The 14,021-nt window shown below is 53.3% G+C and overlaps 1 protein-coding gene across 4 annotated transcripts; it reads left to right on the forward strand.

The window, feature by feature from the left end:
* The first annotated feature begins 404 nt into the window (after positions 1 to 404).
* NCAPH (non-SMC condensin I complex subunit H) lies at positions 405 to 13,560 on the forward strand. 4 transcript variants are annotated; one of them, XM_069877724.1, is made up of 17 exons: positions 405 to 592; positions 2,112 to 2,205; positions 3,114 to 3,206; positions 3,857 to 3,995; positions 4,974 to 5,092; positions 5,414 to 5,603; positions 6,176 to 6,267; positions 6,948 to 7,153; positions 8,343 to 8,491; positions 9,114 to 9,217; positions 9,554 to 9,676; positions 9,978 to 10,085; positions 10,739 to 10,897; positions 11,198 to 11,314; positions 11,558 to 11,643; positions 12,132 to 12,207; positions 13,047 to 13,560. In XM_069877724.1, exons 1-17 carry the CDS (start codon positions 411 to 413, stop codon positions 13,104 to 13,106), a joined length of 2,097 nt encoding a protein of 698 aa, XP_069733825.1. In that variant the 5' UTR covers positions 405 to 410; the 3' UTR covers positions 13,107 to 13,560. The 4 variants fall into 4 exon arrangements, with proteins under 4 accessions (XP_069733825.1, XP_069733823.1, XP_069733821.1 ...); XM_069877722.1 differs by having other exon boundaries at positions 9,111 to 9,217; positions 11,198 to 11,318; positions 11,565 to 11,643; positions 13,047 to 13,558; XM_069877720.1 differs by having other exon boundaries at positions 9,111 to 9,217; positions 13,047 to 13,558.
* Positions 13,561 to 14,021: the final 461 nt, after the last annotated feature.

The following is a 14,021-nucleotide window of genomic DNA, read 5'->3' on the forward strand; positions in this document are numbered from 1 at the left end:
GGGGGAGAGGGGGAGAGGGGGAGAGGGGGAGGGGGAAAAGGAAAGGGGAGATGGGGAGGGGTAAAAGGAGAGGGGAGATGGGGGAGATGGGGGAGATGGGGAGGGGGGAGAGGGGGAGGAGGAAAAGGGGGGGGGCGGGGGGCGGGGCCGGGGCGCCGCGCTCCTCCCATTGGCCGCCCGGGAGGCGGTTCCGCGCGGCGATTGGCCGGCGGGCGCGCGATTCAAACCCGGCGGGGCGGGGCCGCCCCGTTCCCATTGGCGGCGCGCGGGACGGGCCGCGCGGCGATTGGCCCCGCGGGGCACCGAGGGGGCGGGTCCAGGAGCTGAGAGCGTCTCTGATTGGCTCGCGGGCCCGGAGGGGGCGGGGCTAGGAGCGGAGGGCGCGCGGCGGCGGCGCGGGGCCGGGAGCCATGAGGGGCCCCGGCGCGTCCCCCGCCCCGCGCGGCCTCGGCGGCGCCGGCACCCCCGGGCTCGGGCCCTGCCCCAGCAACGACGACGAGAGCGAGAGGCGGCAGCGGCGGAGATCCAGGGCCAACGACCTCCAGCGGGTGGGCGCCGACTCGCCGCTCCGCAGGGCCTCGCCCGCCCCTCGGTAGGGACCGGGGTGGGAGGGGGTGGGGAGTAAGGGGGGAGGAGGGGAGGGGGAGGAGGAGGAGGAGGGAGGTGGGAGGTGGGGGGGGGGGAGGAGGAGGAGGGAGAAAGAGGAGGAGGAGGGATAGGGAAGAAGGAGGAAGAGGAGAAGGAGGAATGGGGAGAGGGAAGAAGAAGAGGAGGAGGAGGAGGGATAGGACAGGGGAAGGAGGGATAGGGGAGAGAGAGGAAGAGGAGGAGGGAGGAATAGAAAGAGGAGGCATAGGGGAGGAGGAGGGATAGGGGAGGGGGAGGAGGGGTAGGGGATGGGAATGGGAATGGGGAGGAAGAGGAGACAGGGAGGAGGAGGAGGGATGGGGAGGATGGATACGGGATGGAGAGGAAGGGGAGGAAGAGGAGGAGGGATAGGGGAGAGGGAGGAAGAGGAGGTGGGGGAGGAGGGGGAGGGGAGGAAGAGGAGAAGGAGGAATAGGGGAGAGGGAAGAAGAAGAGGAGGAGGGAAGAGGAGGAGGACGGATAGGGGAAGGGGGAGGAAGAGGAGGAGGAGGGATAGGACAGGGGAAGGAGGGATAGGGGAGAGAGGAAGAAGAGGAGGGAGGAGGAGGGATGGGCTGAGGGAGGAAGAAGAGGAGGAGGGAAGAGGTGGAGGTGGGATAGGGGAAGGGGGAGAAGAGGAGGAGGAGGAGGAGGGGTAGGGGATGGGGAGGAAGAGGAGGAGGGGTAGGGGTAGGGAATGCGGAGGAAGAGGAGACATGGAGGAGGAGGAGGGATAGGGGAGGAAGAGGAGGAGGGATAGGGGAGGAAGAGGAGGAGGGATAGGGGAGGAAGAGGAGGAGGAGGGATAGGGGCGAGGGAGGAAGAAGAGGAGGGAAGAGGTGGAGGTGGGATAGGGGAGGGGGGAGAAGAGGAGGAGGAGGTGTAGGGGATGGGGAGGAAGAGGAGGGAACGAGAGGGGGAGGAAGAGGAGGAGGAGGGATAGGGAAGGGGGAAGAAGAGGAGACATGGAGGAGGAGAAGGAGTAGGGGAGAGGGTGGAAGAGATGACAGGGAGGGATAGGGGAGGGGGAGGAGGAGGTGAAGGGGTGGGAGGAGGGATGGGGAATAGACTGGGGATGAGGAGGAGGGAGGAAGAGGGATAGGGGAAAGGAAAGGAGGAGGAGGGAGAAAGGTGAGAAGGGAAGGGAGGTGAGAATAGGGGGATGGAATTGGGGCTGGGAGAGAGGGGAGAAGGGGAATTGGAGGTGGGAGGGGGGATAAGAGGAGGAGGAGGGGGGAGTTGGAACTGGGAGGAAGGGGAGTTGGGGCAGAGGAGGGGAGGGGAGATGGGGAAGGGAGGGAATTGTGGGGGGAGGAGGAAGAGGAGGGAATTGGGGAGGGAGGAGAGGGGTGGGAGAGGAGGAGTGGAGGGTGTGAGGGGATGGGGTTGAGCAGAGTGGGGCTGAGCAGGGGGAGAGGCGAGGGTGGATGGAGGGAGGAGGATGAGGAGAGAAGGGGGTCCCACAGCCCGTGTTCCCCTCCCAGGCATGGAGAGACATGGCTGCCAATCCTTCCCCAGTGGAGCAACTCACAGATCGCCGACCACTACAGCACCTGCATCAAGCTCTCCACCGAGAACGTGAGTGGGCGCGCTGTCCCGGACCCTCCCACCCCACCACAGCCAGGGAGGAGGAGGTTAAACCCCACGAGCCCTCTGAGCCACATCCCTGATCCAAGCTATGGCCAGAGCTGGGGCTTTGCCACTGCCTCCCCAGCAGTAACAGAGTGGGACATGGCACAGACCACTGGATCCCGCTGTGAATATCCAGCACAGTGGCAGAGCCTCCATCCCTAGAGGGATTTAAAAGACAGGTAGATGAGGTGCTCAGAGATGGTTTAGTAGTGGACAGGTATGGTTGGGCTTGATGATCTCAAGAGTGTTTTCCAACCTAATGATTCTGTCGTTCATAGAATCATAGAAAAGACCTCTGAGACCATCGAGGCCAACAGTCTCTGTGTCTTTTCCAACCAAACAATTCTATTTCTTGGTTGGAAAACACTTTTGAGATTTCATAGAATCTTGGAATGGTTGGGTTGGACCTCAAAGCCCAGCCGGTTCCACCCTGCCATGGGTAGGGACACCTCCCACTGGATCAGGGGCTCCAAGCCCCATCCAAGCTGGCCTTGAACCCCTCCAGGGATGGGGCAGCCACCACTGCTCTGGGCAACCTGGGCCAGGGCCTCCCCACCCTCGCAGCAAAACATTTCTTCTTAAGATCTCATCTCAATCTCCCCTCTTGCAGCTCAAAACAATCCCCCTTGTTCTATCCCTGCACTTCCTGACCGAGAGCCCCTCCCCAGCTTTCCTGCAGCCCCTTTCAGTACTGGAAGCTGCTTTAAGGTCTCCCCAGACCCTTCTCTTCTCCAGGTTCAACAACCCCAACTCTCTCAGCCTGTCCTCATGCGGGAGGTGGATGGTGTTCTATGAATGTCCCCGCAGGAAGAGGGTTCAGGCAGTTTTGACGGGCGTCATTTGCTTTGTTTCAGAAAATCAACACGAAGAATGCCTTTGGCTTGCACCTGATAGACTATATGACCGACATCCTGAAGCAGAAGGACTCGCAAATTACCAACTTCAAGGTGAGAGGAATCCCTGGCCCATCATGATGGTTCTTTGTCTCCAATTGGCATTTAGCCTGGGGCTTAATGAATAACAAACCTCAAGTAATGCTAAAGGGAGCTGAGATGGGTGCTTCCACTACAAATATCTGGTAGGGGCAGCCCGGCCACTTTGTGCAGAAGCTTCCAGTGTGGAATCCTTTTGTACTGCAGGAATTAAAGCTGAATTCTTTCATTTGTGATCCTTTACGAGGTCACCTTGTTTAAAAGTAAGAACTGTGAGGCTTCTGACATAACTGAGTGTTACAACTAGTAGCAAAACAAGGCTGGGAAGGAAAAGAAGTTAGTGTGGCTAAATCCCAGGCTGATTTTGATCCAGGATGGATCACAGTAAGAACTTAGTAGGGCACAGATTTACTCCCTGTAATAGCTGACAGATCCTGGGAGGGAGAACTGAATTCTTGGATGAATGAACAAATGGTAGAGCTTTTGGATGTGGCCTCAAGGAAACCCTGAGCTTGCTGTCTTATGGCTGCGGGAGCTCGGGAAGGGATGGGAAACAGCGCACAGAGCATTCACAGATTCAAGTCTTGTCTTTAGTGTTTGCATTTTCTAGATGAGATTTTTTTTCCTTTCTAACTGAAAATTGCATCCTTTTTTCCTCCTGTCAGGTAGCAGCTGGCACGCTTGATGCCAGCGCGAAGATTTACGCTGTGCGCGTCGATGCAGTGCACACAGACACCTACAGAGTTCTTGGAGGCCTGGGCGAGGATTCAGCACCTACAAAAAAAGGGAACAGCCCGGAAGGAGGTGTGAAATTTGCTCATTTTCTGTTAAGCTATTCTGGTCCCACCTGCACACAAGAGAAGTGTCAGTGTGCTTATGTAGCGCCTGTGAATTTTGTAGCGCTTTGTATAACTGGGAAAGCACCGCTAACTTCATTTTTCGAGGGTTGGAAAATCCCAAATTAGTTTGCTGGGCACCTGAGCAGGGAGGGTTGAGATAAGAACCAGAATCTGTTCCTCAGTTCTATATTCAACAACTTGGCTTGATAGATTTGAGTGCAGATCCCAACACAAGAAGGATATGGAGCTGTTGGAATGGGTCCAGAGGAGGCCACGGAGATGATCCGAGGGCTGGAGCACCTCCCATATGAGGACAGTCTGAGAGATTTGGGGTTGTTCAGCCTGGAGAAGAGAAGGCTCTGGGGAGACCTTAGAGCATCTTCCAGTATGGAAAGGGGCTGCAGGAAAGCTGAGGAGGGGCTCTTGGTCAGGAAGTGCAGGGGTAGGACAAATGAAACAGTTTTAAGCTGAAAGAGGGGAGATTGAGATGGGATCTTAGGCAGAAATGTTTTGCTGTGAGAATAGGGAGGCCCTGGCCCAGGTTGCCCAGAGCAGTGGTGACTGCCCCACCCCTGGAGGTGTTCAAGGCCGGGTTGGATGGGGCTTGGAGCCCCTGATCCAGCAGGAAGCTTGGATCTGGATGGGCTTTGAGGTCCCTTCCAACCTAAACCATTCTATGATTAAATATTCAGTGCTCCACTCTTTGCTGTCCTTTGCTTTGAAATGAAAATCAGCTGTTAAGATAAAATGGAGTCTATAAAAAGAAACCGAGCATCCAGCTGATGAAACATTGGTTGTTCATGCTAATAGATACCTTCTGGCATAGCCTCGTGCCCACTGGGTTTGTGTGTTTGTCCTACAAACTGAATTAAAGTTATTCTGTCCCTCCCTAAGGTAATTTAGCAAGTTTTCTAAGTGTAACTTGTTCTTCTTTTCCTTCTAGAAGACAGTTCAGCTGCTGAGGTTATCAAGAAAGTTCAGACAAAGAGAAAGCACTCATTCAAAACCATCGAGCAGAATTTGAATAACATCAACGTGTCGGAGGCTAATCGCAGATGTGAGGTGGGTGGGGGGCTGCTGCAGCAGCTGCTGTCTGAGGGAAGAACAGAGATATCACCTCATTGTTGTCATTACTGCTGTTTTCCTTATTGTGCGTTCCTCTCATGGGCTCTAACTTTCACAAACATGTCTGAATTCTGCTGTAATATCAAGAACCATCCTAGCCTTGTGTGTTTCTCCCTGTGTGAGGCAGCTGTGGGAGCTCTCTCCTCTCTGAAAAAAGATGCTTGGGTCGTTGTCCACTCGGATTTGTACTTAAAAGTCTCCTGCAGAGACCTGCTTCACCTCCAATCCTTGATTCTCTGCTCCATTCCATACCCGTAGATCGATCCCATGTTCCAGAAAACAGCTGCGTCTTTTGATGAATGCAGCACAGCTGGCATTTTCCTCATCGGACTGCGAACCCAAAGCTACCAGAATGAGCTCCTCTTTGACACCAAGATCGTGCCTCTCCCTTCTTCGGAGACTCTCACGCTGCCCAGCTCTGATCCTGTGAAAGTGATGGATTTAAAGTGTGAGTGCCAGTAACCACTAAGCAAAGGGGGGCACATCCAAGCCTCTCGATCCTTCTCATCTCCTAGGTGTGCTCATTTTTCTCTCAGCCAGCTGGACATGTGCTTTTGTTCCCTGCCTGGCTGCCCTGTGGCACCACCGCTCTGATCCTGATCAAATTGAGACTTGTTGCTGGAGAAACAGGACCATTGTTGCTTTTTGATTGCTACGTATAGCTTGACCTCTAGCACATCTGTCACACAGCACATATACATGGTCTGAGCTGTGCAGCACTTGAAATTAGTCTGCTCTGAGTTAAGGACTGATCTTCTCAGAGTGTTTTGAGCCTGTACATCCTACCGAACCCCGCTGGTCTGATAAGATTCCCAGTGTTACGCCCACCCTCGAGTTAGAGTAGCAATTGAATTCTCCCTTTCTGCTGGGAAATGAGCCCCTGGCTTCTGCAGCAGGCCCTGCACTGCAAGGACTGCCTACATACGTGGTTTAAGAATGACTGAATGCCTGGCATTCATTTTACCTGCTGGTTGCTTCATCCTGTGTTTAATCTCTCCCTCTTGCTCTCTTTGTCTCTAGCATTGCTAGCGCAGTGCATTGAAAAACGCCCCATCTGCTCCTCCCTGGCTGGTTTCCAGTTTACAAAGTGGGATGCGGAATCCCATGATGAGGTACATTTGTTAGCCCTGTGCTGAGGGGAAATATTTGTGCTGTATTGTGTGCTCGCCTCCAAAGCGAGTCCCAGGGTACTCGGGGCAGTGGGACATCCTACTGCAGGGCCACTGATATAGAATGGGTTGGAAGGGACCTCAAAGCCCATCCAGTCCCACCCCTGCCATGGGCAGGGACACCTCCCACTGGATCAGGGGCTCCAAGCCCCATCCAACCTGGCCTTGAACCCCTCCAGGGATGGGGCAGCCACAGCTTCCCTGGGCAACCTGGGCCAGGTTCCTGCCCTCACAGGAAAAATTTCTTCCCCACATCTCATCCCAATCTCCCCTCTTTCAGCTTAAAACCATTCCCCTTCATCCTAGCCCTGCACTCCCTGATCCAAAGCCCCTCCCCAGCTTTCCTGCAGCCCCTTTCCATACTGGAAGCTGCTCTAAAGTCTCTTTGGAGCCTTCTCTCCAGGCTGAACAACCCCGACTCTCTCAGCCTGGCGCTTCAGCCCTCAGATCATCTTTGTGGCCTCTGAACCTGTTCCAACAGCTCCATATCCTTCTGCTGGGGGTTCCAGAACTGGACACAATACTCCAGATGGGGTCTAACAAGAGCAAAGTAGAAGGAGAGAGTCACCTCCCTTGCCCTGCTGGCCTGCAGTTTCTTTCCTGAGCGCTTTCTTCTCCTGCAGTCAGTGTCTGCCCTCTTGGAGAAATTTAAGAAGAGCGACCAAGCGTTCGATATCGATGCGGAGGTAGACAGCGACGTTGAAGACTGTGCTCCCAACCTACCAGATGACAACTTCAATTCTGACTCCCTCAAGAGTGCAGTACCAGAGAAGATTGGGGAATTCACAGAGAACGTCAGCTCCTTTGGAACAATCCACCAAAGCAAGACGTAAGTTGTCACTGAGAATCTACAGCTTTGATAGCAAATGACAATTTCTGGCTGCTCTCTGGGGAATATAATTTTCTGTGTACAGGTTTCCCATCTGGCTATAGCTGGCTTTCTGCTCAAGTTCTGGGTACACCTGGGAATGCATTTACAGTAACATCTCTGCCCTCCGAGAGGACCTTTTTGTATGGTCCAGTTTCCCCAGAGCAATTGTCTGCTCACTCTGCTTTCCGGTTTCCAACCTGCCCTTTGGCAAATCCACCTCTATTTCTGCAGCAGCCTGATAGCCTCCAGACAGGGCAGGTCCCACAGTACCACACGCTGCAGGGTCCTGCCCTTGGGGCACAACAACCCTGAGCAGATACAGACTAGGAGAAGTCTGGCTGGAAAACTGCCTGGAGGAGAAGGACCTGGGGATGTTGGTTGAACAGGAGCCAGCAGGGGCCCAGGGGGCCAAGAAGGCCAAGGGCATCTTGGCTTGGATCAGACACGGCGTGGCCAGCAGGGCCAGGGAGGTTCTTCTCCCTCTGGACTCGGCCCTGGGGAGACCGCTCCTCGAATCCTGGGGTCAGTGCTGGCCCCTCACCACAAGAAGGATGTTGAGGCTCTGGAGCGAGTCCAGAGAAGAGCAACGAAGCTGGGGAGGGGGCTGGAGAACAAGGATTGCGAGGAGTGTCTGAGAGAGCTGGGGGTGTTTAGCCTGGAGAAGAGGAGGCTGAGGGGAGACCTCATTGTTCTCTCCAACTTCCTGAGAGGAGGTTGTGGAGAGGAGGGAGCTGGGCTCTTCTCCCAAGGGACAGGGGACAGGACGAGAGGGAATGACCTCAAGCTCCACCAGGGGAGGTTTAGGCTGGGCATTAGGAAAAAAATTTTCACAGAAAGTGTCATTGGTCCCTGGCAGAGGCTGCCCGGGGAGGGTGTTGAGTCACCTTCCCTGGAGGGGTTTAAGGGATGAGTGGATGAGGTGTTGAGGGACGTGGTTTAGTATTTGATAGGGATGGTTGGACTCGATGATCCAGTGGGTCTTTTCCAACCTGGTGACTCTATGATTAAAGGGCAGGAGTCCTGCGCATGTGCCAGCAGAAGGGGCAGGCAAAAGCTGTACAGAGCTGATCCAGGTATTAAATTCACGCTCAGACCCACTGTGTGTCAAAGGAATGATTTCACTGAGCAGCACGTATGCTCTTTCCAGAGGTGATGTCGTTTCTTTTGGAAAGGGAGACATTGGGACCATGTGCCTTCATCTCTCCATGACACCGAGGGAATACTCCTACTTCAGTCCCCGAACTCTGTCGATGTGGGGTGGCCCAGAGCACTGGCGTTTCAAACCCCGACACAAATGTACGTATTTAGAGATGCTACAGAGGCAGCTGCTGCCTGGTCCTGCTTAGCTTTGGAGATCTGAGTCGTAAAGTAGGGGCAGTAAAGAGGGGTACGAGCCTGCGTGGCTCTTTTCAAGCCAGATGGGAAGCAGTACTGAGTTCAAAGACAGTGTCTAACGTATTCCCCATCCCTGGAGGGGTTCAAGGCCAGGTTGGATGGGGCTTGGATCTCCCTGATCCAGTGGGAGGTTTCCCTGCCCGTGGCAGGGTTGGAACTGGATGGAGTCTGAGGTCCTTTCCAACCCAAAACATTCCATGATTCTCTATCGTTCCAGTTTGTTAATGATGCTCAAAGCTGGGAGGTGTCTCTTACTGCAGCAACAAGAGATATGAGCATTGACACAGCTCCTGCTGTTGTTTCCCACCTCCTGCATAAAAACTGAAGATTAAATTACACTTTCTGCCTCTATAAAAACATACTGATCCCTTGAATTCATGAAGCTGAGAGCAACACCTATTGCTTTCCAAAGGGAAAAGTTCTTGTAGGTGACCTTTCTGTGTGTTACAAATCCCCAGTGTAGGAGTGAGCTTGTCCTTACTTGGTCACAAAGCACTGACAGTTTCCTTCCTTCCTGCAGCAGATGCTCAGTCTGAAAAAGAGACCAAGAAAGGGAACACAAAGAAAGCATTTGAGATTAACTTTGAGGAGGATATTGAATTCCAGGTGTATTTCCGTAAGACCAAGGTATTTGCTGAGTTTCTGCCTCTTCCTTCTCTCTCTTTTGCTACATCATTGTGTCTTGGAATTGTTGTCTGCAAATGGTTTATCTCCTGCTCCTGTGAACCCAACGTCACTTACGTTCCTCAGTGTGTGGTTTTGTGACTCCAGGTTGTGTCACAAGTACAGAGTTTCACCGGCTTTGGGTCCTGGGATGCTGTGCAGAAGCTGCTGGGTTGTCTGGCTGGACTGGTGTGGGTCTCCTCTTTGGAGGCGACTCAGAACTTGCCTCCTTTCAGACAAAGGCCTTTAATCTTCCAAGCAGTAGATAGCTTGTAGGTAATGGAATTTTTCCTTTCCCAGGCATCACTCGTTCTAGCCAAATCCATTCTGGAAAGTGAGAATGTGAAGAGCACCACACTTCCCACAGACTTCAACTATGACTTCAATAACATTCTCCAGCTCTTCCTCAAACCAACTGTTAAGGTAGGAGTTGGCTCTAAAAGCCTGTTGGCAATGATTCCGTACACAAAACGGCTCTTCACCAAATGCCTTCAGGGCTTGGGGATGCTCCTCAGGGCTGGGGACGCTTCTCAGGGCTGGGGACAGGCCAGCGTGTCTCACTGAACTGACCCACTTGTGGATGCTGAAGCTGTTGTGCTCTACAAGGCGCTCGCTAGAGAGCCGGGCTGCGAGGAGGAAGAGCGCACAGGCTGGGAAAAGAGGAGGTAATGAAGGAGCTTTGCTTGTGGAAGTATTTTCCTGACCCTTTGTTTTGTCTCTGTAGCTCTGCAGGATGTCTGAGCCAAACAGCTCCTTGGATCATGACGATGAGATCGACGAGTACGATTACAACAACCCCAATGACACCTCCAATTTCTGCCCTGGGCTGCAGGTAGCTGGAACGAGAAGATTTCTTTCTGTTGCCTGTATCTGTTATGTGATGGGAATCGTTTAGGAAGAATCTATGTCCAGAATTAGGGACTAATGAAAAAGAATTGGAGCTGCAGTTGTGACAAAGCTGAAGGAGTCTCTGCATGTACCCCTGTCCCCTCGCTCTACCGGCATCAGCTGAACTTTCTGCCTTTGGTATTTGCCACTCAGTTTGCTGCAGAAACTCCCTTCCAGCCTTTTCCATACATCTAAAGTGGGAGTAAATGCCATTGCTCACCTCTGTGCTCATCTCCACGCAGTGAGATTTGCTCCCAGCTGCTTCGAGCTCCTGTTTAAGTAGATTTCTTCTAAAGCTTAAGCTTTCTGCCAGGCCAGTGCTGCCTCCTGAGTGTGTTTGTGACAAGTCTCACCAGCAGGAGAGCCCTCATCTCGCTTCTCTTTGTTTGTAGAGCAACCTTCCAATATCCTGCGCTCTAGATCTCCCTTGGGTTTAGCCTTAGCCCAGCCTCTGCGTCGTGAGGAGAGGCTGAATAAGAACATGTTCCATGTGGAGAGGGGCTCTTAATAAGTGCTCTTATTATCTCAGTGCAGGACATCTCTGGCTCCTCAAAGTTGTTCTTGGGTGCCCTCACTGCTCTATCTCCTCTTGATCAGGCTGCAGACAGTGAAGATAACGACCCCGTTCCATTCATGAACGAGATGGGGGAGTTCAACCTTACCGCCCACCCAGAGGGTCAAGAAACTGAGCTCAACGGAGTTCTCGGCGATATCGCAGCTTACGGAGAGCTGAACCTCATTGCGGAGCCCCAGAAGGTGAGGCCTGGGGGTTGCTGTGAGCCTGGAGCAAAGCCTCTCAACAGCTTGGGTGGTTGGAAGGCCAGAGACAGCATTTTCTGTTGTGTGGGATCGCCTGGGTTTGCTACCGGACATTTTATTCCCAGATGAGCCCTTGGGTAAAAGGAGGGAATTAAAAATCAAAGTTTTATTGGTAAGATAGCGTTCACCATTGTTCCCAAGGAGAGCTGTGTTTTGATTGTTGCTCTGGTTCTGATTTGAGGATAGCGCCGCTGCTTCTGCTCAGTTGCTCTCAACTTTTGGCCTTCTTTTCCTCAGGTCAATAAAATAGCGATTCAGTACGCAAAGACAGCCAAGAAAATGGACATGAGGAGGCTAAAGAGAAACATGTGGGACCTCTTATGTGATGCACAGAAGATAGAAACAGTGGCAGAGGTGAGTGCAGGACGAGCCGGATACCTCAGCAGCCCTGAGGATAAGAGAATGCCCTGCGGGTAGCCTCACTGAACTCCTGCAGAGACAGTCTTGGGCAGGTTTAGCAGCAATTTCTACTACCCTTGCTCCCACGGGGTGGTTGGTTAGGACAAGCTGAACGTAACTTGCAGTAGTTTTTCTCTGATCACAGGGCCGAATATTGGGGAGCGAATTCCATTTCAGAATTGTCTTTTTGCTAAACAGGTGGAAGATGCACCAGAGGAGGACGACAAATCAGTGGTAGCAGGAGAGAAGGTCTTCAGCAACATCACAAAGGGACTGCTTCACAGGTGAGGAGAACAACAGAATCGTGGAATGGTTTGGGTTGGAAGGGACCTCAGAGCCCATCCAGTTCCATCCCTGCCACGGGCAGAGACACCTCCCACGGGCAGAGACACCTCCCACTTCCCCATCCAACCTGGTCCTCACCCACAAGGGGTGAGGAGAACGGCCCTAAAAAGAGGGCCTGAAAAAGATTGGGCTGAGGGTGGAGGACAAACTTCAGCTGAGCTTGGACATGCGCTGACCCCTCTGTGTCTATCACATCTGCTAACTGAGCCCTGAGAGGCAAAAATCACTTCTCTTGCCCTCGGGGTTGGCTTGAGGGAGCTGCTGGTTGCGTTCAGCTTGGCAACTTCTTTGCTAGTGGGAGGGGAAAGGTAGAGAAAACTGCATCCCTGGGGAGGAGCTAATCCTTGGTGACCTGCTCCTTGCAGGCGTGCTCCATCCGCTGGCTTTCAGGAGGCTCTGGCCATCCTAACCCTCCTTTCTCTCGTAGGTTGCCTTCTGTCATGGCCAGCAATCTCTCGATCCCCTTAGCCTTCACCTGCCTCTTGCATTTGGCCAACGAGAAGGTAAGCGCAGTGTGCACACGCGTTGGAAGAGCAGTGAAAAGCTCCGGGAGCCAGGGCTGTTTTCGTGCTACATCAGGACTTCTCAGCTCCCAGTTTCGTGCTTATACTGAACATAAATCGGGCTAGGGATGACAGAATGCACAAAATCATAGAATTGTTTGGTTGGGAAAGACCCTTGAGATTGAGTCCAACTGTCCCTGTTCATTACTGAATCATCCCTGAGCATCTGCCCATCTTTAAAATCCCTCCAGGGATGGGGACTCCACCACCTCCTTGGGAGCCTTTCCAGTGCCCAAGAATCTTTTCAGTGAAGATTTTTTTCTTAATACCCACTCTGAACCTCCCTTGGTGCAACTTGAGGCCGTTCCCTCTCATCCTATCGCCTGTCACTTGGGAGCAGAGCCCAGCACCCACCTCGCCACGACCTCCTTCCAGGAGCTGAAGAGAGCGATGTGGTCTCCCCTCAGCTTCTTCTCCAGGCTGAACAGACCCAGGTCCCTCGGCCACCTCTCAAGGCTTGTTCTCCAGCCCCTTCCCCAGCGTTGTTGCCCGTGCTTAAGCACTCGTAGCATTTCCAGCCTTGCCTCTCTCTGTCCTTCCCTGTCCCCGGGTTTGGCAGCAGAGGGGTGACCACTTTGTTCCTCAGTGTTGCTAAAAGCATTGTGAGCGTTCCAGACTCTGAAGCAACAGCTGAGAAGAAGCCTTGGCCTTGTGTGCGCTGATGGTGACAGGAGGAGCTGGGGTTGTTCTGAACCTGCCCCACGTGGGTTTCGTGCCAGGCTTTGAGGTTTGGAGGGGAAGAGTTTTGTCAAACTTTAGTTTTTCTTTTATATTCCCAGAATCTGAAGCTGGAGGGCACAGCGGACCTATCTGATGTCCTAGTGAAACAAGGAGACTGAGTCTCATGTGGAGCAGAGCTCTGGGACTGACCCTCAGGACAGCTCAGCCGCCCACCCCACGCTCTGGACTGTCTCATCCATGGCAGATGTTTCTCCTCCCAGCACCAGCGCTGAGAAATCCCACCCATGTCTGCACCTTAGGAAGACTTTTAAATCGAGGATGTCCTCCCTAAATATAGGACCTGTACAGATGGACAATTGCAGCTCAGCCTGCTGGGGTCCTGCCATCCCTGATCCATCAGCTCCTTCCTGGATCTGGGTAGCAGAGTTCCTCCACCTTCCTGTGAACCACAAGAGGCTCCTCTGTGCGTCTCTCCCTGTCTCATTCCCGGGACGTGGACTGTTACTCCCATCTCCTGTAGCCTTGTTCATTCTCTGAAATTATTTACCTTTTATACTGAGCTTAGAGGTAATAAATTGCTACAGACATTGTAGATGCGCCTTTGAGAGGGGGAAGAAGGAGCCTCGAAACTGGGAGAGCGGTTAAAATAACACGAGTGTTGGTGAGCACCAAGAGCAAGGTGGCTTCCTAAAGAAAAGTGAGCCAGGGATCGCACGGTTCAGGTCCTGCAGTGCCCGAATGATGGGAACAGGGCTGGGCTGGAGCTGGTGGCCGTGATCAGCCGAGAGATATGATCATCAGACAAGTTCGCTTTGCTGAAGCAGGTCCAAGGTTAAGCTGGGAAGCTGGTTTGTGGGTTAGGACTGGGTCTGAGGTGATAAGGCAAGGCCACCAGCGCTCCCAACGCAGTTGGCAGGGTCTGAAGCCCTTGAGCTGAGCTTCAGTAGAGCTCATGGGTCTGGGGGGTGGGTGGATGCCCTGACGAGGCCGGTCAAGGTCCCTAGGGCTTATTGGTGCCCTCAGGGCTTTGATGAGGTGGGTAGAGAAGCCTGGACCTGGCTCCAGTGCTGGTC

Source organism: Phaenicophaeus curvirostris, chromosome 27 (assembly GCF_032191515.1).
Source record: "Phaenicophaeus curvirostris isolate KB17595 chromosome 27, BPBGC_Pcur_1.0, whole genome shotgun sequence".
NCBI classification, from domain to species: Eukaryota; Metazoa; Chordata; class Aves; order Cuculiformes; family Cuculidae; genus Phaenicophaeus; species Phaenicophaeus curvirostris.

Bases quoted from the DNA above. Each gene is read 5' to 3' on its own strand.
- NCAPH (XM_069877720.1), top strand. From the start codon at position 411: ATGAGGGGCCCCGGCGCGTCCCCCGCCCCGCGCGGCCTCGGCGGCGCC. The intron at 9,218-9,553 runs GTATTTGCTGAG...TTCCTTTCCCAG, and splicing joins TGTATTTCCGTAAGACCAAG to GCATCACTCGTTCTAGCCAA. The intron at 11,315-11,557 runs GTGAGTGCAGGA...TTTGCTAAACAG, and splicing joins AGATAGAAACAGTGGCAGAG to GTGGAAGATGCACCAGAGGA.